We start from the raw sequence: 24426 nt of genomic DNA, 5'->3' as shown, positions 1-24426 counted from the left end.
CTATAGCTATGGCTATGGTTATGGCTATGGCTATGGCTATGGCTATGGTTATGGATGAAGGTCGTATTAAGAGGTCAGTATGACGGTATGGTGCCGTCCTTGTTTATCCGTCTAATCGATGTTGTTATGTTATTCTCTTCTTACGGGTCTGAGGTTTCCCCGTTGTGCTCGGATGACAGACCTGCGGGTCAGTGATGATCTGGAGGCTAACCTGGGGTGAGGTGGGGGGTTAACAATCCCCCAACCCACCAGCACCACCCAATCGCCCCCAGCAACCAACACCCCCCTGCCCCCGGCTCAGCTGTCTCGCAATGTGCTGCTGCTTGTCACTGAGGAAAAGTTGAACAGTGTATCCAGTGATGGGGCAATCCCTCTGACACACACACACACACACACACACATGCACGCACGCACGCACACACACACACCCACATCAACACCATGTGCATTATATGTGCTTTTATTCTGTAAAATCCCTTCTAAAAAGAATAAACCCCTTTTAAACGACACCATATCTTTAGTCATAGGTGGGGTTTTATACTGAAGGTTGCTGCTGTTGTCATGTGACGCTGGTTTCCTGAAGACTTTAACACCTTTTCTTTGTGAAATCAGGGGTTGGAACATGACAAAGCATCAACCAGGGCAGATGACCTGCTGCTTCCTCAATTCCTTTGAGAGGACTCTTAAATCAAAGAATGGCTGTAGGACCCTGCATGTGCTCCCCAACAAGGGAGACGGTGAAGCTGTTGTTTATAGCAGATAGAAACCTCACACCTTGGAGGTCGCCCTAATCCAGAAGATTTGTTTTTACACCACCCAAAAAGCCTGAAGTATGTTTGTAACTGTCGTAATAATCTCTTTTTCTTTTGCACTTGTCATGTATGAACCTCCTAAATCAAAGCAAAAATTCCCAACAACTTAAATGCATCATGTGATCGTACCCCCCCGGGTCAAAATACCCATTTCTCCTTCTTTCCGGCACATAAAAGCTAGTGATAAAATAACTTGATGATAAAATCATTTACAGTAGCTGCGGTTATGACATTAAAGTTTTACATGTTCATCTCGTGAGGCCACATGAGCCTCCAAGCGAACCCGACCCGGGCAGCAGTTCTGCTGACAATGGGTTAAGATGACAGAGCGTTATGAGTGACTCTGACACGCTGCAGACCCCCCCTTCAGGCCTTTACCCCCGAGAGCAACACAGGCGTCTTTGTACTGGCTCCACCATCAGTGACCATCCATCACAGACTAACCTGACAGGCCGCCGCAGCCCCACGCCAAGCCTCCGCTCTGCCTCGACCCCGGACCCTGGCCAAAAGCTGAAGACTGGTCCACCTCCCAGTCCTCCCAGAGCCCTGCCAGACACCTGGTCCCACATATACTCCACAGTTTGAACATGTCAGCGTGCAGGGATGGTTTCTCCAACAGCTGCACTGTAAAAGGTTTTAGGTAAACTATTATAATTCAAAAACAAGGCTAACACCATTTTAATGTTCCTGTAGTACAGTGTCAGTAACTGTTATCTCTGGATTAAGTGTTTTCCATTCTTTAAGGTGTGTGGAAGGTCCTCACGGAAGACTTCATTGATAAATATTAAAGAAAATACATAAAAAAAACATGTTTCAGTTCTCTCTCTCTCGTTTTTGCTGTTATCTGGTTAAAGGTGATCACTGAATAGGAATAAAAGGCATCGCATCACTTGTTTTACAGCTTCATGAATCAGCACATTTTAAGGGTTAAACCGCTTTTAAAAAAAAACCTCCTCATCAGATCGTTTAAGTCTGGCCACGCCAAACGGCCTGTGATGTTCCCAGCTTTCCCATGTCCATTGGCTCTACGCCGATCGGTCATGCAGTCGTGTGATTTCATGTCTCAACTGTTTTTCATCTCATTTAAGGAATTCTGGATCCTACCAAAGATGAATATGAAGCAGTCTCTATAAACTGGACATGACTTATAATACCGTCCAACTAGTGGCGTCTGTTTTCCGCGTAGCGAGATTGTCTGAATTAGCCTCTGAGCTCTGAGCTAAAACACGTCCTGTACAGATTAGCACCTGATGGCTCATCGGCCACTGAGATTGACTGGGAGAGGTCAGGACACAGAAAGGCCTGATTATTGTCCCCCGGCATTCCCGGTAAGAGGAGCCGACGAGGACTCGCTTCTCGATACGCCCGTTCATGCCCACACATGCCTGAAGCGACCACTCAAGGTCACTTGCATCACTCGGTGCAATCATCTTAAAAGGAAATTCAGCAGATATTATCGCGGTCGCACGAATCCAAAAATACATCGACGTGCGCTTTCGTGTCACCTGTGTGGTTTGGAGCCAGATTATTACTCTGGATCCTCAATCACTGTAAGTGTTTATGTCTGACCCAGTTTCAAGTGGACAACAATCTCTGGCCTCATTTCCTGCTCATCTACAGTCAACCAGCTCCTTGTCATTGCAGATCATCGGCTCCAAGGTGACAGCTGTTACCGGACTCTTTCTGACGCCCGTCGCCAACCCGCGGCCCGATGGCGAGGGCTTGGAGTACCGCCTCACGGAGAGAGACGTGAGACTGGGATTAGCTCATTAAGACGGACATCTTTGATCCCAGGTTATCTCTTTCATTTCCACGGCAACTCGATCGGACCCGGGGCTCTTAAGACGCGCTGGCGAGCGCAGCCCCACACAAGGACACACGCACACGCACACATTAAGGGGCCTTAAAGCCCCAGAGAGCCGGGCCCAACAGAGATGTGAAGTGTAGATGTGCAGCAACAGCTAAACGTCGTGTCGGGTTTCTAGGGGCTCGTGCTAAATTTAACCCTATGATCCTGCAGCAGGCAGAGGGGTTTAAATGCCAGCCTACAGTTGCTCCACACCAGTTGTTCGCCACACATCTTCCACTCAACACAAACCAAAGGCGAGGCAGTCACACGCACCTACCGTACGCTTCAACACACGCTCAGGAGACAGTGATCGAGAAGGGGATCCGTCGCTGTCTTGAAGAAGGTCGTACAATATGGAGCTTTTTGAGACCAACCCTTACTTCTTTCCCGACCAGCGCTTCTACGAGGGAGGAGATACCTACTTCCCCTCTCGTTTACCTGGGTCCTACGACCAAGGCACCTACCAGGATAGGAACACCATGATGGGCTTGTGTGGGAGTCTGTCCGGAGGTGTGGATGTTGGAGTGACAGGGACAGAGGACAAAGCCTCTCCATCCAGCCTGTCACCTCACTCTGAGCCACACTGCCCGGGCCAGTGCCTTCCCTGGGCCTGCAAGTTATGCAAGAGGAAGACGGTCACCATGGACCGCCGGAGAGCGGCCACGCTGAGAGAGAAGAGGCGCCTGAAGAAGGTGAACGAGGCCTTCGACGCTTTGAAGAGGAGCACGTTGATGAACCCAAACCAGAGGCTGCCCAAGGTGGAGATCCTCAGGAGCGCCATCCAGTACATCGAAAAGCTACAGGCCTTGGTGTCCTCCCTCAACCAGCAGGACACTGAGACGGGACAGCAGGGACTGCACTTCCGGACCAGCGCGGTCCAACCCAGGGTGAGTAGGCCGGAAGTAGAAGGTCAGATAGAACAGGATAAGCATGAATAAGAGAAACACTTGAATGTCACAAACTTTCACCTAAAACAATAGTTTAAACGTCGCAGATGATTCTGATGGGGATTGAGGGAAGTTTGTGTACCTGTCCCTGTAGTCACACCAGAGGGAAGTGAATGATTAGCAGACTTGTGAATCTAGAGCCAACACAGAGCAAAAACCCTTCTTTTAGAGTCCCAATAAGCATCCATTGAATAAGCATTCAAGATAGACATTAGCGATCGGGTGGGGGGGGGGTCACGGGAAGGGCTGAGAGCGCATGTGTGGTTTTTAAACGGCCCCACAGTGTGTGCTGTCTGGCTCCGGGTGGGGTGTGCCGTGTCATGAGAGTGAATGAATGACAGTAACGCCTGTGTGCGCATCGCCATGGTCACAGGTGTCGTCATCCAGCGAGCCCAGCTCAGGCAGCACGTGCTGCAGCAGCCCAGAGTGGAGCAGCACCCCCGACCAGTGCACGCAGAGCTACGGCAGCGAGGGTGAGCACGCCTCACGCACCCACGCCAAGCAGACACCTGCAGTTCGTATCAAAGATGTGTGTCTTTTGCAGATCTTCTGAGCGCTGCCGACTCTCCGGACCAAGGGAGCATGCGCACCCTGACCGCCATCGTGGACAGCATCTCTGCAGCGGACGCCGCCGTGGCCTTTTCTATGGACATTCCCAAGTAGAACCTCCAAGCCGCAGACCCACAAAAGTGCCACAACACGCAGGAATAACAAGAAGACGTCGTCTGAAATGTCCTAAATTCCAATTAAAAGTATTTTTCAGTTTTGTTAATGGTAGTGTCTTACGCTAATCAGTGGGTCTGCTTGGCTTGGGGGTTATTCCCGTTATTCCCTACTGATCCTGCGGTCCAGCCCTGTCGAAGCCACGAGTTAATTCTAACATGACGTTGAAGGACTTTGCTGCATGAACCCAACACCTAGTTACCTAGCATGGATCTGTTAGTCTGGTAGAGCCGCAGATGAATTTTCTCTTGACTTAATTTAAGGTTTCTTCTCTTCCAAAGCTTTCCCTGACTTTCTTTCATTCTTTTTGTGTGTGTGTGTTTTCATGCTTAAAAAAAACATGAGTTTATTTGTGGGGCCAATATGTACCATGGCAGTTTTGACCAAGATCTGCTTAATTTAAACTGATAATGAATGCTAGTGATGTAAATACGTTCCCTTTTTCTACAGAGTGGATTTGCCATTTTATTTTCTATTTTTTTGCTAACTTATTTTGGACTTTTATAACTAAGATTGTTGTGTATTTTGTAGATGATGATGTTTTGCTCTGTTTCTTGCAATAAAGACCATTTTCAATACGCCGTCGCGTCCTTTGGCAACGCTTTGGGTGAAATAAACTCAAAGGAAACGCAGCATCAAATCTTTAAAAAACAGCTTTACTTATGTTTATATACTGTCATAAATACAGTTCACTTTTTTAAACCGCCAAATAATAAAATCTTGATTTGTCAGCATTGTTTCAAACCTGGAATAAAGACACAGTACTCATAGCTGCCACATAGCACGTTACACCTTTTAGACACCTTGAAAACCTGTAAAATAAAAGGAAAATACTATACACCCATCCACCACGTCACTGTTCATAAGCTGTGTTCATCGGATAAAGAGTTGGTCGGCCGAGACGGCTCACCGGCACGTCTCCATGGCGATTAAACACAAGGTGATCAGGCAGTTCTGTCACTTTGGAGGATTATCGTTGGCCGATGTCGAGCAGCAATTTGATTTGAGAGAAAGCGAGAAATCAACAGAGAAGAGCTACGGTGTTCACACTACCCATCATCCACAGGGAAACGCCGTGGTCGCACGACCAGAGCTGGCCTCACAAACACACACGCATGAGCGCGCGCACACACACACTTCATATTAAAGGATTCCCTCTATTCTAGGCTACATAGTGTCATACTGAAGGCGAGAAAGGCAAAAAGAGGAGAGGCAACAGCTACAGTGTCAAAAGAGGAAGAAGATGGAGAGAGAGGAGTTAGAAATTGGACCCAAGAACCTTTGACGAGTCCTTCAGGGAACGGAACCCAGTCATTGAGCCCCTCCCACTAATGAATCACACACTTACAGCATACAGTAAGACATATGGAGGTCTGACACAGAGAGAAAGGAAGAGAGAGAGAGAGAGAGAGAGAGAGAACAGTCACTATTGAATACAGGGCATTGGGTTTCATACAGCAATGATAGTATTACCCATATATATCTATATACTGTTTCTATATATATATATATATATATATAATATTTCTATAAAAAACATATGTTATCCATTTTATTTACAAAGACAATAAATGAGTAATACCTTGCATAACCGGTAGAGGGACAATGTGCATTGGGGATTTTTCCATTTATACAAGTTTTCATCATTCCTAAATCCGAATCAGCACACCTTCACATAGTGACACAGGAAGAGTGGCCCGGACCTGGTCGTGTTGACGGATCAGAACCAGGACGAGAACCCCACATCTGAGACCAGGAGAGCAGGAGCACAACACCACAACAACAAGGCTACTGGGGTCACTGGGGTAAACTGGGTGAGACACGGATGAGTCTCCTTTACAGCAGCGAGAGCAACCCGATCGGCGCTCTCAGAGTTCAAAGGTCAGAGACGGCCTCTGTATTGCACATGTCCGAAAGAAAGGTGAGAGGTGAAAGGTGGAAGGTGAGGGTGGGCAACGAGGGCCCAGGACTTCTCCTCTCCAGATTTGGCATATCACTCTCAAAAGGCCGCAAGCACGTGTCCGTATAGATAATGAGAATGCACTGGAAGAGAGAGAGACCAGGATGAAAGTGTGACACTTGTGGGGACCGTTCAGCGTGAAGAGTGAGTGTGTTGGATCGTAAAATAGTTTTCTCCCAAATGCTGTGAAGGTGGAAAACCAGTTACAATGATGTGTTTTGGTTTTTTTTGCTCACCTGTTAGCATTAGCACTCTTGTTAATAAGCAGATAGCAGTTAGCAAGAATAGGTCCGCACAGCCGAGGGGTCAAGTCTTGGAGGAGCTGTGGGAGGAGCTTAATGTGACGCATAGGTCAGAGAGAACAGCGCATGCTGTTAGTCAAGAAGCTCACAGAAACACACACACACACACCAATATTTCATGCTGCGGCGTCACTTAGTATTGAAACACACCTTCAGGCTGGAGCTGCTTCTTGTTGATCAGATTTACCGAGGGTGGCATGGACATGGACGGCATGCGGAATCCAGCAGGCAGTGTTTCCATCGACCCTGCCATCATCCCCAGCCCGGCCCCTCCCTCGCGAGCCCTGAACCTCTTGCGCCACGACGGCGAGCGTCGAAAGGACTTGTCATCGCCACTCTACAGGGACAAGGCGAAAAGCGAGGCCAGACAATTGGTCTCTTTTCTGCAATGCTGTGTCAGATCAAAGCTGCAGTTTGAGCTGTCACCTCCTCCAGTCGACGGTCGGTCCCCAAGGCTAACAGGTTGTTGAATTCCCTCTCCAGAACCTGCCGCGCCTGCAAAAAACAGGACACACAAGCACTCAGCGGGGTACGTGCCGAAGCCTTTGCGTTAAAAATCTGGCGTCAAAAACGAACAAGCACTGACAGCAACATGTCAATTAACGCTCTAAATATAATTCCTCTGATGAACAGGAGCCTTTTGTTCAGCAGGGGAAATAAAGCTGCGGGCAATTAAGCTGCGCTAAAGTCTGTGGCCAGAAAATATTCTCAAAAGGTTTCCGAGAGAGTCCTTTTAATCAGAGAACAGCTCAATCTGACGTTGCCAAAATGTTGGCATCATGTTGCCATCATCAAAAAGAAACGCTGACTCCACACAAACCGGCAAAAAGCACCCAATCTCATAAAAGCCACACCCTGACTTCAGAAGATGGACGATGCTCGAGTCAGACTGGCACCGAACTGCCTCTACAAATCACGTCGCTTTAGGAAAGTGTTGAACGCTCAAGTCTTCCTCTGCTGCGTGAGTACCTGTGTGTTCTGCATAGGGATCTGCAGGATGAGAGCCAGACTGCTGTAGTCGAAGGTCTCATCCAGAGCAACCAGCGCCCCGTGGACTCCGCTTTCCAACAGGTTGCTGCTGTACTCCCTCAAACCAATGGATATGACCCAGTGGATCACCTGCTCATTGGTCCACACCAGCACGTCTGAAGCGAAAGAGACGGGCTCGGCGTCAGAGTCATTATCAAACAAAACGTAGCCAATACCGCTGCCAGCAAACACAGGCAACTCAATTTCATGTAAGACAGCGAGAGCGAGGAGGAAAAAAGGGAGCGGAGCAAAGGAGATAATGTGCACGTCCACAAAGTGTCAACTCACTGGCACGCTCCCTTTGTTCATTTAAAGCACAGCTGTCAGCCAGCTTTAAAAGTTGGAACAGGCAATGTGTGTGTGTGTGCGTGTGTGTGTGTGTGTGTGTGTGTGTGTGTGTGTGTGTGTGTGTGTAAACAGGGCATTGTGATTTGACATGACAGCTGAGTCAAGTTCATGTTCGGAGCTCAAGGTCAAAAGGGCGATCGGGTTGGATGGATCTAAGTAAGTGTGTGTGTGTGTGTGTGTGTGTGTGTGTGTGTGTGTGGAGGCGGGGGGTGCCCCTGCATATGTGTGTGTTCTTGGTATGTGGAGATTTGGATGGTTGGATTGAAGGCCTGCTTCGGTTGGCTTTTTGACAGACTGTGGTGCAGCTGTTCTCCTAGATTAGGCCCGAACGCCCAGGACCAGCAGCAGCCACTAGGTGGAGCTGTATCCACTCCAGCCTTGCCTTTCATGTCGTGTTGGCTGTCCTCTCTCCGGCGCTCCAGTTCTTTCCGGTCGTAATTGAGTCTCTTCAAGCACATGATCCCGTACTGCAGACTGGCCCTGATGCACGTGTGGAAGCAAACGCTCAGATACTCAACACCTTCTCATCTCTGGCGCCAACGTGTCCAGTTAGCATCACCCAACCACTAAGATACACACCGATGGAAGCTGTCCACCATCTTCAGGTGGCTCCTCAGGTCCTTCTTGGTTAGGTGATCCAGCATTCGCGCGTCCACCAGACACTCCATAAAGTAGGAGCGGTACTGGGGGAGACCCAGGCTGGGGAGCCACTCGTTCCCGATCCACTCGTGATTCATGTCGCCATACGCCAAAGTCTGCAGGGAGAAGAAAGGCGGGCGGTGATCGAGGGGACATGTTGGGGAAGGGATTTTGACCAAACCGAAAAGCGGTTTTGCTGTCATAGCAGTAGGTGTTTGCACAAAGAGGGCTTCAGGGGACGTGCTAACAGATGTTAGCAGATTAGTGACCTCACCTGTGCCCAGCTGCCCTCCTCATTATCCTGAGTGGCAGCACGGTGGAGAGAACATATAAGGTTAGAGAGACAGGAAACCAAAGTCAAGCGCAACACTTTCAAACACACTCAGGCACACCTTCTACTTCTGTCTTTGTTTATCCTGATTTCCACCTAAACTTTTCTGAACTTTAAAAGAAAGAACTTTGAAGTTACGAGGACCAGCCACCATGTTCTCACATGATAAACATAATCTGGTCCTCACTATGTAGCACATACAAGAACACACACACACCCTTCCACTTCAGTCATCATATTCCAGGTAAATCATTAGTACTGACAAACACAATATTAAAAAAAATATTCAGCACCATTTTATATTAACGTGTGCAGCAGTGTTTCATGAAAGGGACCTTCCAGGAGGGGATACGCATGCATCACAGTGGGGGTGACGGGGTGTGGGGCAGTGTCTGGTGGTAGTGATGGTGGGGGAGCACCCAGATGGTACTGACCGCTTTGGTGGAGGAAGCCAGGTTCTCCATCTCTTCATGAGTCACCCACACATTTCCGGACGACTGCTCAGGGGATGAAAACACACCCGCACGCACAAAACACACACGTACACAGCAGCCAACAATACACGCGTTTATTTCAACATACGCGCACGAACACACACAAATATATTGTGTTGAGTGGCGCTGAGGGAGGGAGTGTATTTCAGGCGGCTAGCGTGTTGCCATAGCTGGCGCTATTTGTGTGTTGTGTTCAAACAGAATGTGATTTATGACAAATTAAAGCTTCTGTTTTTGTCAAAAAACAGAAGAAGGAAGGTTAAAAGTGAGACATCATCTAAGTGCAGAGGGTTTGTGAGGCACAGCATCTTTATATTCCTTCTCCTGGATTTATTTTATGCTTTTCATTTGTGTTTGCATTTGTGTGCACAATGCTTTTGCCTGTGCGACCATGTGTGAAATTCTATTCCTTTACCGTTCTGGAGGTTAGCGGCGCGGACGGGCTGGTGAGCGACACCATTTCCTGGATGGCCAGGCGGAGTTTGAGCCGGTGCAGAGGGTTGCTGATGCCGATCTCTCGCTGGATCTCCGTGTCCGATAGCGCCGACATGATGGCTCCGCTCTTCACGTTGGCACGGCAGGCCGCCACATACCACGCTGGCATACCCACCCACAGCTGCCGACGGTCGTCAAGACATTTAATGAAGCATCGCTAGCATTTGCTCCGGTTCAGACAAAAGGTTGTTGTGAAGCAGCAAGAGTCTGGCTCACAGTTCAAATCAATATATTGCCAAACTGCAGCAGGTGTGGCAACATGAAGACAGCCTTCAGACGGGTAAAAACATAGTACAGAATTATTAAAATATTTAGAGAAGTACCTCTAGCCAGGAGACAACGGTGGGTCCGTCCCACTGGGCGAACGCCAGGCCTCGTTTTCTGGCCTCTTCGAGGAGTTCGTGTCTAGAGTCGAATAGAAACAACAGTTTGTGCGAGCGCAGAGCAGAGACAGCAAGTTTAGAGATCCAAACGTTACTTCTTCTTCATCCGGCGGTCCCTCTCGGCCTGCGTGCCCAGTTTTCCCAGAGTCATCGTGTCACCAATGCCCATCTCAAAGTCTGAGGCACAGAAAAGGAGCATTCGTTCACGTCTCCGTGTACATATACGTGTGTGTAACACCTGGCGTGATAGATTTTCGTCTTCAGCGGACCTGTTAATGCAGGCAGAGGTTCTCTTCCTATAGTCGGCTCCATTCGACCTCCCTTTTCTTTCTTCCCAAACAACCGGCCAATAGATGACTTGATGCCTTTCTTCTGCTTCCTGGAAAGAGTGAGAACATGGAACGATTAAACTCTACGTAGTATGGAAGGTGCATGTGTGTTTGATTGTGTGTACCCTCGTCCATCCTCCAGGCTGCCTGTGAACTGGGCAAAGTTGGTTTCTAGGTGTAAACTGCGGGGAGACGATGGAGGCGACGTCTCACACTTGATGGTAGCTTTGTCCATTTCCACAGGAGACTGACAATAAGACATTAAAAACTGGTGAGATCGCTCGCAAAAGCCGACATTAGACAACAACTTTGCTTGCTAACTCACCGCCACTTTCCTGCGATGCTTCCTCAAGTCGCTCGGCTGTCGAACAAAGCAAATCGCAGTTACACGCCAAAGTTTTGAGGAAACGGTATCTGCCAGTTTCTGGGTATTACCAGGGTCATGATTCCCAGATGGTGGCCGGCGTTACGAGAGTGGTGCTTCGGAGTGGAGTGGCCGCTGTTGGGTGGCGAGCAGGATGACGCCAGGGACTGGGCAGTTGCAGAGGTGGGCAGGGCCCGGGGTCGAAGCGTCACGTTGAGTCCGTCCATGCTGCCGCTGTTCACGCGAGACTCAATCTCATCTGAGCGGAGGTCCGCTGACTCTCTCTCCACCTGGATCATCCTGCACACAAGACAGCTCAGGTTACGTCTGATGCTCCTTCAGTCACTTCAAAACACATGATAACATTGATATAGCGCCACCCGGTGGACAGTCCTGACGCGTGAATATTCTGAAACTCCCAGTCTGTGCCTCGCCCATATTTATAATACAATCAAAATTTACAATCTTACACTATAGAAAGCAGTAAAAATACTTCCCTAAGGCATTCAGGAATCATTTTGGAAAATATAAACAGTGGAAATTATTTATACTGTACTTAAATTAGTCTTTATTGCGCAGATGTTATTTGTTTTACTTCTGGGCTTCTGGCTCCTCTGCTCAACAAACAACAGCACTGTTGTCTAATATTTCATCATTCTTCTTCTTTCTTGTTTTTGTGCAAACTCCATTTTGCCTGCAGGGAACATGGAGCTGCACCTTATCTCCTCGTTGATGGCGTCAAGCTGCTCCTGCAGCATCAGAGCCAGGGTTTGAGCGTCCGATTGACCGCTGGGTGAGAGGAGGGTGGAGCTCACGTCGTCCTCCATGTCTGACTCGGCCTCGATGTCACTGCCGAGGAGGTGGCTCACGCTCCCGCGCAGGGACGGGTAGTCCTGCTCAAACACGGCGCACACCTGGGCGTGACAGACACAGGCGCGCTTTAACATCACACAGGCTTTAACGGCTTCATCTACTCGACCTACGAGTTCACCACAACATGGGTTAGTTCATTTCTGATGACAGATTAATGTTCTTGAGGCCCGTGAGGCTCATTTATCGTGGTTACTTTCGGACATTTAGAAGGCAAACATGGCAGCCGTGTGGGCAGTCATGAGACGACATGGCTGAACAAGAAACTTACATTAAACAGCATGTCCATGGCGGCAGGTGAGAAAGAGACAGAGAGGTTAGTAAAGAATGGAAAGTTAGGTATGAGACCATCAGCCACAAACAGCAAAACAGATGTGACCTTAACCAAGCACATGTAGTGAGCTGTATGTGATCGCGACAACATTTGACCTCCGCTTTTTTTATCTGTATGAGTGCGCCTGTGGGAGTCTGAGAGGCTGTTTCCTGTCGGAAGAGTCTGAGCACCTTGTTCGGGTCGTCTCGTAGCGCCGACAGTCTGCCTTTCTGCGCCCGCCTGATCACCGTGGTGCTATAGTGACCGTCTTGACCCTCCACCATAGAGAAGCGAAGGTCGCTGGAGCTACCCAGGTGAGACCTGAGGTCACACAGGCAGAACAGTGCCTCATCAATAATCATCATGCTGCTTCATACGTGCCTGTGGACACCAGTCGGAGATATGAGGAAGGGTGTACCGGGGGTGGGTTCCGTCTCCAAACACTCCACTGCGGCGCTTCAAATGGTCAATCTCATTTCTCAACTTATCAATTTCTCCGATCAGACGTTCCTGGAGGACAAATGGGAACAAAGGTTGATGTGTTTCAATAATACTCAGCTTCCCACTTCTCACTGAGCCTTAGATCCACAATAAGGTGTCCTGAGAAACAGCTGATGCGGGTGTATTTGACTGACGTCTCACTGACCCGGGTGTGGTGGAATTCTTCCAGCTGTTTCTGACAATTCTCCAGGTCTTGGATAAGGCAGTTCTAGAGATGAAAATCAGGAAGACGTGTCAAAAAGTGATGCAGTGATGCAAAACAGGCAGCAGCAACATGAGCTGCTGCTGGATAAATGCGTGCGCCGGTTTCACCTTGTCCTCCAGAGCAGCCATGCGCTCCTTCAGATGGAGCTGCAGCCTCTCGTTGGATTCGGTGAGCAGACGATCGACGGTGTCCGACAAGCGCTTGTTGTGCTCTTCGTTCATCTTCTCTCTCTGACGAGCCTGACGAGCAAAGAGGGGGAAGCTTTGGTCACATACTTATGATGCTAACAGGACGTCAGCTGCGGGTTTAGACCATTTCTAGTGTCTTCTGTACGAATTATTGTCCTATGTGCTCTGTCCTATAGTTGCCGTTTAGCTAATAGTTGGCTTTTAGATAATGCGGCGTCATTTAATTGGGGTTCTATAAGATCCGGTGATGAAGAGGTTTTTGGCATTTAAAGTTTTCTTTGGGGTCATGTGTCATTTCTTCAGATCTAATATAGAACATGCACAGATAACATATCCCAAGCCCATTTAATATCAACCCATGCACTTAATCTTAATCATTCCACCATCATTATCATGCTGATGAAAAAGGATTAACTCTCTTTTTACACAGTAAGATGCATTGACATGCATTTAACAGCAAGGGAAATTAACATATGAAATACAAATCTGCACTAAGTGTTCCTCTGACTAAATATAGTCCCTAGATTGCAGACAGATAGAGAGAATTTACCCTTGTGTGAATTATTCAGAGTCTAAAGATAGCAGCCAATCAGTTGTTCGGGGGGAGCAGGGGATTGTGGTGCAGCGTGATCTGTGAATCTGGTTCAAATTCATGCAACAATGCACCAGGAAAATCAAGAGCTCTTCTTGTCAGTGTGTGTGTTTATTGTATCTGTCCTGTATGTTTGTGTATGTACCGGTAAGTGTGTGTACGAGGGAGCACCGACCCAAGAGTGAAGGTGTTCAGCTGAGGTAAACATCGCTGCACGCGTACACACATGTCAAGAGGCTCTAGAGAGCAGGGACTGTGCACATGCACAAACACACAGGCACCCACCCTTCCCAGCTCCTGGTTCTTCTCCTCCAGTTGAGACTCCAGCTGTCTGAGCCGCTCTTCCACGTTGCCATGGCGCTCCTCAGCCTGCAGGAGGCGACACGTACTTATAAGTGCTCACAACTGCGTTACATTTAATTTGTGATTAAATTTGTGTGTTCATGTGTGTGTGTTGCCTTGGATAGTGCAGCCACCCTCTGTGCCAACTCAGCTTCCACCTCTGGCAGCGTCTCAGCCTTCCTCATGGTCTGTGCCAACCTCTGCTCTGCCATCTCCAGCATCTCCTGCAGCTGACGCACCTTCTCCTCGCTCTGACTCACACACACGCACACAAACACACACACACACACACACACACACGCACACACACGGGCGCGAGCACAGGCATAGACACAAAGTACTTCTGAATATCCCCATTAATTATTCAAATTTTTACTAATGTGCTTGACCAGGGATGTTGGGGCAAGAAACATAAAATGACTAGAGTCACCTTGCATGAAGACAGATGTGGCAGTTTTTTTCTCCCTTAACAACACATTTGAATGAAAACGTACCCCAAGCTCAGCAGAATAATCACCGGGAACGGTTATAAACAGTGATTAGCTCATTAAGTCTTTATTTACTGACTATTAACTAGACTTCATTAACCAATTTGTGGTGGAGTAGGTCATTGTGCCATTGGATTAGGTTTCTTTTTTGCACAACAATCCTAATGACTGGAATTAGCTCAGTTTAATGGAGATAAACATTCAAGCTATTGTTCATTTTATGTTGTCCCTGATGTCCAAATGACAATTTAAGCTGAAATCTTATCACTTATGAATGCTGGGACCTTCTCCGCCCTGTGTGATCAGTGTGGGATGTTACCTGCCGGTGCAGCGAGTCCTTGGTGGCCAGTTCGTTCTCCAGTTTGTCGTTGAGGTCATGAATGTGCGTGGTCTCCCGCTGAGCAGCCAGGTAGCGTTTCTCTAGTGTTGTTATCCTCTCCTCCAGATCCTCCCTCTGTGAGAGAGAGACAGAAATAACATCAGTCAGAGGCACAAATTCTATCCTCTATGTAGGTCCGACAGTTTCCAAAAGCTCTTTAAAGGTCCAGTTTTGAAGGAGAACAGCTTTTCGCATGTAAAGGGGGGGGCCTATGGTGAATGATGAGGGAAAATGGCTCCCTGTTTCCCAACTTCAGAGGTTTGCTGCTGTCATATGTTCAGAAAGAGGCAGGATGTGGGTAACATCATGGGTGCGGCGGTCACGGGACTCTGTCCCCCTCACCTCTCTCTGTTCCCTCTGCTGTTTGATTGACAGCTCCTCACTGCGGCTCAGCTCCCGGCGTGCGTTGGTGAGTTCGGCTTCTAGCTCGGCGATACGGACGCCCAGGGTGGCCGAGGCCTCGCGGCTCTGGCTTAGTTCCTTATTGGTGCGATCCAGGATCTCCTGAAGCTCAGACACCCTGCCACTGTCGTCGTGGGCATCTATGGAGCCGTTGGGCAATCTCTGCCAATTAGACACATAATTACTAACGTATGCACGTGGGTTTTTTTCATACGTACTTATTGAGACACCCAGAAATCAGCATGCTGTGTTGCGGAGCTAATAAAGCTGGATGACCCAGATAAAAACTTTGAGTGTTATGCACAAGAGCGCCGCCATGTTGATGTTTTTGTGTTCAGCTCAAAGTGCATTTAATTCCAGCACCTTAATTAAACGAACCTTCTGGGAAACACAAAGACAGGCAACACAGTGGGCAACCAAAGTTAGCAGGACCCCCCCCCCCCCCCCACACCCTCACTTCCTCATGCTCTGAATATGCCAGCTCATGAATATCTACCAAAAACATAAACATGCCATGAACTTCGGGGGGGAAACCGGGCCTAAATGCTTCACGGGTTCCAGCGTACCGACTCCTTGAACTCACCAGGAGGTTCTGTGTGCAGAGACGGTGCAGCGGGGTTATTAAGGTACACCTGGTTTGGTTTCCTGCTGTAAACGTGATCGATTTAACGCGTTAAACTAAAGCGGCGCTGCTGTCAGTCCTTCAGTCGGAGGCTGACGCTTCCGTTTAATCACGAGGGGGTTTGTTACTCCTCGTGGAGAGGCGCTGATGCGGTTACGTAACGTGCGTTTGTTTCAGGTCAGCCTCCATCACGGAGGGCTCGAAGAGAGAGATTGTATGTATGATGTAGCATTAAACAGTTTCTGAGCGTTCACGGGCCCATTTGATGCGTCAAAAACGAAACCTGTGCAACAGATACACATTTAGAGTCGCATCTTTGGGTCTGTTATCTGGCCAAATGAATGACTGTTAGGCGATGAGAATGATGGAGTTTGTGCCGTCAAAAACACCGACACACACGGGCCATGCAGACAGAATCAGCCACACATCCAGACAGACCTTCCATGTAGGTTTGGATCCATCCAGTCGCTCCAGCGAGTCTCCGTCTTTCCTTTGTCTCACCATGTTCAGCTGAAATGTAGATAAGGGAAGATACCAGAAAGGAACAATGGCCACGTTCGCACAGTTGTCATTTTCTTTTCATTGCTTCAATGAACCACGAACAAAAAACAGACTCCCGAATGACAAGTCTGGCTCTCAGACAGCCAGCGTGGCTCAGACACATTTATATAACTGAAAATAATAAAGTAACATGATCAGAGGAGAGGAGAGGGACTCTGCTGCTCCCATTAAGCTGATCATAACCCTACAATACGCATCATTAAGCTTTAAATTTAGTTCTATTTTGGGGGAATTCTTTTGATTGAATTACAATGACCGTGTGTGTGTGTGTGTGTGTGCAGTAACAGAGAGGCAGAAACATCTGGTTGGTTGGTCCACAGCTGTTTAAGCCTCCAGTCTGATCAGATAACATGCTTCGAGTGTTCCGCTGGGTGAACAATATTGTCCTCTCTAATCTCTCTTTCTCTCCTACGTGCGCTCTCTCTCCTTTTCTCTCTCTCTCTGTCACACACACACACACACACCTCCTGTGTAGTAGAGGCGAGTTGCTCCTCCAGGGTGGCCACCCTCTCCAGAGCCACACGAAGTCTTTCACGGACCTGTCATAGAGGAACACACACACACACGCACACACATGCACGCACGCACATGCACGCACACACACACACACACACACACACACACACACACACACATGTTAAAACTGTGTCTAGTTTTCCGCTGCTGCTTTGTCATGTTAAATGAAAGCGAACAATTCACAAACCTGAATTTATCTGCCACAACGGGCGACTCGGACCAACGAGTGTCGTGTGCGACAGGCTGCACTGATGCAAGCGTGTGCACTCGTGTGCGTCTGTGCATGCGTGCACGTGCGTATTCACCTTTTCATCCAGAGCTTTGTGATGTTCGAACAATGACTTCAGCGCTTTGAGGACCTCCACCTCGCTGGAGACCCCAGATGGTGGGGGCGCCTGTCGTTTCACCACCGTCATCCTCAAACTGCGCTCGTGACGGGACACCAGGCACTCCAGATGCTCCAACAGCAGCTGGGACACACACAAACACACACACAGACACACACACACACAGGCACACGCACACACATATAGCAACAATCATCTATGAATACATCCTTCACTAAATAAGATTTCAAGCATTAAAGAAATAGTTGTTTCATTAGAGGCACCCCCACCACACTCCCGGGCACGCACACACACACACACACACACACACACACACACACACACACACACACACACACACACACACCCTGGTGTTGTTCCTCTCAGCTTTCAGCTCAGATATTTCCTCCTCCTTCTCCAGCAGCTGCTCCCGACATATGTTCAGCTCCTTGGTCAGAGTGGCAAACTCCTGAACGCAAACACACACACACACAGCACACAAGTTAATGCTGAACCACTGGGGCAACACAACATGTTGTGCCGCGCACACCCAAAAACACCAGTCAGTGTCTCGCCGGGACAGCGGAGCAAACATCCCTGATCAATGAAGAGAGACGGACATAAACAGCACGTACAGGTGACGTATTTGTTCCTGCGTACGCACAAATCAACCGACAGAAGAGGGAGTCTTTATTTCACTGAGAACTGATTATTGATCGCTTCAATTGAAAACGTATCTGTGGGACAAGCGAGCCGCTTGATTTACTGCAGCTCCTTCTTTACGCTCCTCGGTGTCGACAGCTCCTAAGCACTTGGCCCCGGGCTTTTAAAAGCACTCGCGGCGCTTTACGGTCGTTTACAGTCGTTTGCAGCGGTGCGATCGCCGGTGGCCTGAAGACCACAGTGGTTTTCTGATGAAGCCAGAACATCCGGCCATCATTCAGGGCTTCATCCCTCCGTGGGGGCTCGGCTGAAGGGTTTTAAGGTAAAGCAAACAGCTGAACGTGAAACAACATGTTGCAAATGCTGATGTCAGTGTTCCCTGGAGAGCTGAAACAGTGGAGGCAGAGTTTATTATGATGTACATTAGGAAATTGTAAAGTAAATAGCTGTATTACTGATGATGGATGGGGGGGGGCATAGATGATTGATAAGGTTCCCTCAGATAAAAACCGAGTGAAATATGGGTCAACTTCATCATGAATTCAGGCCTCAGACATTCAGCCTCACACCTGAGAGACCAACACAAACCGCCTCCGACTGATCTTGATTTCTATTAACAATGCATGTCGCGCTGCAAGCAAAAGAGCAGAGCGAGGAGGGAGAGGAATGGAGAGAGGGAAGGAGGCAGGGAGGAAAAGGTGGAAAATGGGTCAGCCTGTTCATTTTTGCTCTCCTTTATTCCACAGAGGCGCACCGACAGACAGAAGCTCAGCCCAAAATCCGCCAACAGATGTTAGAGCTCACTGCCTCTTTCAATCGTGGCACAAAATAAGGCTCAACAGGCCACCGCTCACGTTCTCTACTTCAGACCCTCATCCCTTCATCCCGCCGCCTTATAGCAGTTCCTCGCTGCTCCCCGGAAAAAATGCTTTAACACTCCAGATGAGGACGCAACACATGCAAGAACATGCACTCCCGAGTAGCTAAGAATAGATAAAGGTATGATGCTGGGAGCATTATATAACGGAGGAGATCCATGAATAAAAATATAACACATCACTGTCTAGACAAGAAAACTTTTCAGTTTTATTTCCCATAATGCTCTGAGGCAGCTCCTGCTGCTCGCGCGTATGCTCTGTCTGTGCCCGGCCTCCTGGAACAATGCAAAAGCAAAAAAAAAAAGGTCTGTTCAGCCATACAGAGCGGGCACAGCCTTGACATGTGCCAGGGAGGGTATCAGACGGAGGGGAGAGAAGGTTCTGAGGGTCCGCCTGCAACCGCAGTCTGAGTTACCAAAGTGTGCTGAGCCCAGACAAAAAAAGGATTTCTCCCCTTCGTTTCCTTAAGCAGTTTGGGATTAAAGGATGGGGAGGGAAAATGGGAGATGTTGAATGTGCAAGAGTGAGAGATTGGAGAGCAAAAAGAACACTGTCGTGCACATGAGATTAGAGTATATGTCAGATTAATAGAGTGTGTTTATCCTGCCGTGCTTCTGTGGTGCGTTCAGGGGTCTCAACTGCCGAAGATGAACTTAAAAACCAACAAAACACCCTGAAACAAGACACGGCTTCCTTATATATGTAGCCCCCCTTTCCGAGTCACTCAGCAGGTTATGTTTGGTGTTCGTGTGTTGCTGCCGACTGTTTTATTTCTGTCCTTATTCGCTCTGCGCCGACATCCTGGCTACATATTTTAATATGTGAATATATCACAACCGCTCTCCAGTTCTGCTGCTAAAATAAATTGTGTGATCATAATGTCGTCAAAGAGACTCTCTCAGGTACGGGTCCAGAACAGGACTGCAGAAGCTCACACGGAATAAAACAAAGAGTTTTTGGAGATTAAAAGGTTGAGGTTTATGTCCTGAAACAAAGCTCCAACACTCACCTAAAGCTAATTTCATCTCAAAAAGCTGCTTTTCAAATTCCCAGTGTGGCGGAATTCACCAGGACTGGAGAGGCATTCCTTTCCACAAGAGGAGAATGTTGTCTCCACCTTCTGAATAGACTCTACTCACCCGATAACCTGATGTTTCCCATGTCTCAATCACAAACTATGCTTTCTTTGTGTGAAATATGTGATCACATGACTTCATTTGTAGGCCTAAAACAAGTTACACCCTCAGACCCTCAGATGATGTAAGGAAAAAAACTCAGATTAGCCCAATAAAGAGCTCACAGGATGGCAGTATACAACAATTTACTCAACATCAATTAATTCATTATCCCGTAAAGACAAACACACAACCCTAAATCTCTCTGTAAAATACAGAATGAAGGGAAGAACAAATTTGATTCAACAACAAGGTCAAGCGGATTAATTATTTTACATCACATTGTTGGCAGCGCAGGGTGTGATATGCAAAACCGTTTATGCTAATCTGTGGATGCACGCAGCCCAGCTGCACATCAGCAGACAGTCAGACCGAGTGTTGCATCCTGGAGAACGGAACACTGAGCTGGTGCCAGCAAACGTTTAAGTGTTTAAAAAAAGTCTGGAGGCCTTAAAAAAGCGGCTAGATGTTTGAGTGGTGCACACGGAGGCTGAGGGAACCAGAGGAGGACTCAGATGCTGCGTAACCCAGGAGGAGGCGGCAAACATCTGAGAGAGGAGCTGTGACACACACCGGCACAACACTTCCCTGGGTGTCTGCCTCACTAAGTAATCTGTCGCCATGACACCCCCACCTCCACACTGCAGCCTTTGCCATGGCAACAACTCATTAGAAAAACTGAAATGTAGGAGCAGCGCACAAACTTTGCATACGCGTTCCATGGCGGATGCGCAGCTATCCCCCTTTTACGCAACGGCACATCGGTTGATTGCAGCTCTCCACACCCACACACACACACACACACACACACACACACACACACACACGCACACACCCCAGAAAAAAACTTTTCCTCCAGAAAAAGTAAACAGGCGCGAACGTCTCATCACAGACGTACAAATATAGACTCCGGCGTAATCGTCGTGAGTCATGAGCTGATCAGCCTAAATGAAGCACATTAGGAGCGACGCCAGGACTGAGTGAAGCTCTGCCAGCTTCAAACTCATTCTGAACCCAGCAGCCAGGGGAGCTCTGATTGTTCTGACAACTCCTGAAGGGATTTCAGCGGAATCTGGGGAAACACGTCTAAAAGGAATACTAAATATCTTCTCCACATAAAGACACTTAAAGGGGGGTTCTGTTATGGAAATTGGAACCTGCTGAAGGCTTTAACTGTTCTATATCAATACATCAACCTCTCAGGCTGCAGTGACTTTTTATTTCCTTCAAAAGTTTGTGACTTTAATCTTTAAAACTCACTTTTCCAACTGCGCTTCCCAAAGTAACTCAAACACTGACATAACAATTTATCTTCCAACTGTCAGAGCAACAGCTCCACCCGTAATGCTGTCATTGTGCCCTCATGCGAGGGTCCGCTGACGGAACAGGGGCCGTTCATTTCTCCGCCATTTTCTTCATTTAAAGAACACAGAGAGAAACACGCAGCGGATAAGACGGAAGCGGGGAGGCACTTCCTCTGCAGATGAAAGGACAAACACAAAGAGTTTTTTGTCGTGCATCAGTAGCGTCGGCCTCTGATGGAGAAATAAACATAAGGCCAACCAAGCATGAAGAACAGCCACAGAAATAGACGGGGGGGAAAAAAACCTCCCTTGTATGAAGGACTTATATGTTACTTCCTGCTCCAAAATACGCTGCCTTCAAGTGTCTCCTTCAAACAAATAATGCGTTCTGCATCTCTGCAAAGCATAAACAAATCTTTAGATTGTGATTTAGTCATGCAGGTGAGAGCGATGGTAGGTGAGACGGAAATGAGGCCACATCTCATTTGTGGGAAGTCGACAGCTCTGAAATCAATATAGGCCACCGAGAGAGAGAGAGAGAGAGAGAGAGAGAGAGAGACTATGTGAGTGAGCTGCATGTCACAAAGTGCCCCTACCTGATACATGTAGGTGTTAAAGTGGGTCCCATTCTGAAGGTGGATCTTCACTGTTTGGTTCATGATGAGGCTGAACATAGCAAATCTCTCAAACAATCCCCCCATAGAAAGAGCAAGAGACAGGAGGGGGATGAAGAGGGCTATTCCTATGAGCGGCGGCGGCGGCAGGACTGGATGAGATTTCTGTGCCACTCGTTCTGTCCTCTGCGGCTGGGACGGGAGAGGGCAGGGACAGGGGAGGAGAGGGAAAAAAGAGGGAGCGAGCCGGCTTTTGGGAGGTAAACACTGGCGATTATGATCAGACTAAGATACGCAGATGAAAGGATGGAGGGAGGAGGAGAATCAGCTGATGCAGGAGGGCAAAGGCAATGTTCAGACACCCGACTGCTCAGGCCACCTGCTCTTTATCGCTCGCACACACAGGAACACACGCACACGCATGCTGAGGCGTGTAAAAGTTAAGGCTCGCTGAGATTTTTTTTTAACCCACATTTAGAACTAATGCCAAGAATTAGCATGAAATTAAACGCTCTATTTCCTCCCGATAAAAACTTGCTGCTCACCCACTTTCCTCCAGCCTGTCACTTTGCCTGCTGATTCTTGCTATTTTTAAACGGCGGCCTGTCTCTTCCCTCCCATCTCAGATGGGTCTTGCAGCACACACTTAACAGTAAAAAGATCAATATGTCTCATTTCATCATCACATTGGCAATGCTGCTTTCATTATAATTTGGTTTTATGGTTCGAAAGCTTAAATATACTACAGCAGCACTTACTTGGACTCCTAAACACAGCCTGCGATGGCTGGAGTGTGTTTTAATTTTACACTGTTATCTGCTGATATTAAAGCAGTATTGACTCGAGAAATACACAATCAAGCACATATATGTGTTAGGAGGCAAATGGGGCCAAAAAGTAACAGTTAATTACAACTTTATGAAGTTTGACACAGCAGTCATTACACTAAAAACATTTACTTGCTTAGACCCATAAACAAGCCCACAGTTTTTCCATTAAATTATTCCTGGTTAATGGTGCGACAGAGACCCCTGTTGGTGGATTGAGGTACTAACTCAAATATATATACAGTGTCTTTGTAAATACACTGCCCACAAAGTTTTTGATTATTTGGCCTAAACAGAAAGGATCTTCTCAAATAAAAATTAACTGTTTATGTTTAGGTCCCCACAAAAGACAGGGAGGAACAGAATTGGCTGAGAATTCAGTTACTGGTAGTAAATCTTCATATCTGATATGACTGAGGAGCAGATGTGGAAAACCTGAGCTTTGTTGTTCATGGAGACAAAACCAAGCAGATGCAGGCAGCATATTTTCACTCTTCTTTTGCCTAATTTTCCCAAGCGTTACTAATCTCTGCCTAACCTTCTCTTGACAGAGAGCAGCCATTTTACATCGCATAACACAAGGGGCACCTCCACCAAATGCAAATCCACAAACGCAGGGAGCACAAATTCTGTTCACACTCCAAAGCTGCATGCTCGGCTCTGCTGTCTGTACCGGTAGTTTTCTGGCTCAACTCCAGGACAGGGGGGGGGGGGGGGGGGGGAAAAAAGCATGTTTGATGATGTCATCATGGAGCTGAGCTGAGGCTGAGGTCACTGGTGTCTGATGCTTTCTCTGCTGTCCCCATTTACAGAAGAGTCAACATATCATTTTAGAATTTCATTACAATGAAATGTGGCTAATCTAATCCAAAACAATCCTTCCTTGTCAGATTTTAAAATACAATCAGGGAGGTCCTAAAAGCGCGGGTTTTTTTTTTTTATTTTTACCTCAACTCCAGCTCGATATTGGCTGATTTTTCATTTTGAGACATGCTGCATTGGTTTCTTCTCTCAAACTCTCCTCAGAGCCGCGGCGTCAGTGTGTTTTCTGCTTGCGTCACTGCTCTTTAACAACAGGTTCTGATTTAACATTCAAATCTACTAATGAGACCGGGCAACCAGGAAGCATGACCAAATTATTTCATCTGCGTAGCGAAGGACAGGGTGTATCGTTAGCATGAAAATATGAAAATATGTCTGGCAGACTCTATTAATATATGCACCCCTATTATACACGCAGACACACACACACTGAAAAGTACACATGTGAACACACACCCTCTCCAGAGACCCCACAAACACACACTCTCAGTCCATCCCAGCTGCTCTGTTTTGCAGATGAAAGTATAGCATGGAGATGCATCAAACGGGGCCGTATTAATATTAATCTTCATATTCTGGGTAAATAAACTGCTCCAAGGGTGTATCTAGCATAATCCTCCAGCTCTTCCCAAACCCTCCTGCAGCCCAAAACATCCGAGTAATGAGTCACAAAGGTGTGTGTGTGTGTGTGTGTGTGTGTGTTCATGGAGGTCGGGAATGCTGATTTTGCCCTTCACAGAGTGCAAACTACAGTGACAGGATGTAACTGTACACCCACTGGTGCGTCTGTGTGCATGTGTGCGTGCATGTGTGTGTCTATAGTAGGTCCACTG

General features: G+C 47.8%; 2 protein-coding genes across 6 annotated transcripts in view; one reads left to right on the top strand and one right to left on the bottom strand.

Moving 5' to 3' along the window:
* Positions 1 to 2707: 2707 nt before the first annotated feature.
* Positions 2708 to 5162, top strand: myog (myogenin). Its single transcript, XM_057030232.1, has 3 exons — positions 2708 to 3548; positions 3982 to 4081; positions 4153 to 5162. Exons 1-3 carry the CDS (start codon positions 3015 to 3017, stop codon positions 4269 to 4271), a joined length of 753 nt encoding a protein of 250 aa, XP_056886212.1. The 5' UTR covers positions 2708 to 3014; the 3' UTR covers positions 4272 to 5162.
* Positions 4967 to 24426, bottom strand: part of ppfia4 (PTPRF interacting protein alpha 4) — a 31567-nt gene continuing 12107 nt past the window's right edge. The window contains exons 3-31 of one of the 5 annotated variants that reach the window (XM_057030204.1): positions 17678 to 17779; positions 17290 to 17454; positions 16933 to 17007; positions 16346 to 16417; positions 15226 to 15447; positions 14824 to 14958; positions 14133 to 14267; positions 13960 to 14043; positions 13002 to 13133; positions 12835 to 12897; positions 12607 to 12698; positions 12380 to 12509; positions 11723 to 11919; positions 11077 to 11305; positions 10967 to 11002; positions 10767 to 10888; positions 10582 to 10691; positions 10408 to 10489; positions 10253 to 10334; positions 9850 to 10050; positions 9375 to 9437; positions 8884 to 8910; positions 8550 to 8725; positions 8353 to 8450; positions 7563 to 7738; positions 7020 to 7088; positions 6744 to 6930; positions 6528 to 6625; positions 4967 to 6374 (exon numbers count right to left, since the gene is read on the bottom strand). In XM_057030204.1, the coding sequence (XP_056886184.1) occupies positions 6567 to 6625; positions 6744 to 6930; positions 7020 to 7088; positions 7563 to 7738; positions 8353 to 8450; positions 8550 to 8725; positions 8884 to 8910; positions 9375 to 9437; positions 9850 to 10050; positions 10253 to 10334; positions 10408 to 10489; positions 10582 to 10691; positions 10767 to 10888; positions 10967 to 11002; positions 11077 to 11305; positions 11723 to 11919; positions 12380 to 12509; positions 12607 to 12698; positions 12835 to 12897; positions 13002 to 13133; positions 13960 to 14043; positions 14133 to 14267; positions 14824 to 14958; positions 15226 to 15447; positions 16346 to 16417; positions 16933 to 17007; positions 17290 to 17454; positions 17678 to 17779 (3321 nt within the window). In that variant the 3' untranslated portion in view covers positions 4967 to 6374; positions 6528 to 6566. The remainder of the gene's footprint in view (positions 6375 to 6527; positions 6626 to 6743; positions 6931 to 7019; positions 7089 to 7562; positions 7739 to 8352; positions 8451 to 8549; positions 8726 to 8883; positions 8911 to 9374; positions 9438 to 9849; positions 10051 to 10252; positions 10335 to 10407; positions 10490 to 10581; positions 10692 to 10766; positions 10889 to 10966; positions 11003 to 11076; positions 11306 to 11722; positions 11920 to 12379; positions 12510 to 12606; positions 12699 to 12834; positions 12898 to 13001; positions 13134 to 13959; positions 14044 to 14132; positions 14268 to 14823; positions 14959 to 15225; positions 15448 to 16345; positions 16418 to 16932; positions 17008 to 17289; positions 17455 to 17677; positions 17780 to 24426) is intronic. The other 4 variants (XM_057030205.1, XM_057030206.1, XM_057030207.1 and 1 more) reach the window with 4 other exon arrangements.

Source organism: Takifugu flavidus, chromosome 4 (assembly GCF_003711565.1).
Source record: "Takifugu flavidus isolate HTHZ2018 chromosome 4, ASM371156v2, whole genome shotgun sequence".
In the NCBI taxonomy this organism is placed as follows: Eukaryota; Metazoa; Chordata; class Actinopteri; order Tetraodontiformes; family Tetraodontidae; genus Takifugu; species Takifugu flavidus.
This window is presented reverse-complemented; position numbering and strand designations above follow the sequence as displayed.

Excerpts from the sequence above, each read along its gene's own strand:
- myog (XM_057030232.1), top strand. The coding sequence starts at position 3,015 with ATGGAGCTTTTTGAGACCAACCCTTACTTCTTTCCCGACCAGCGCTTC. Across the intron at positions 3,549-3,981 it reads CCAGCGCGGTCCAACCCAGG|GTGTCGTCATCCAGCGAGCC; the intron begins GTGAGTAGGCCG and ends CCATGGTCACAG. Across the intron at positions 4,082-4,152 it reads GCAGAGCTACGGCAGCGAGG|ATCTTCTGAGCGCTGCCGAC; the intron begins GTGAGCACGCCT and ends TGTCTTTTGCAG.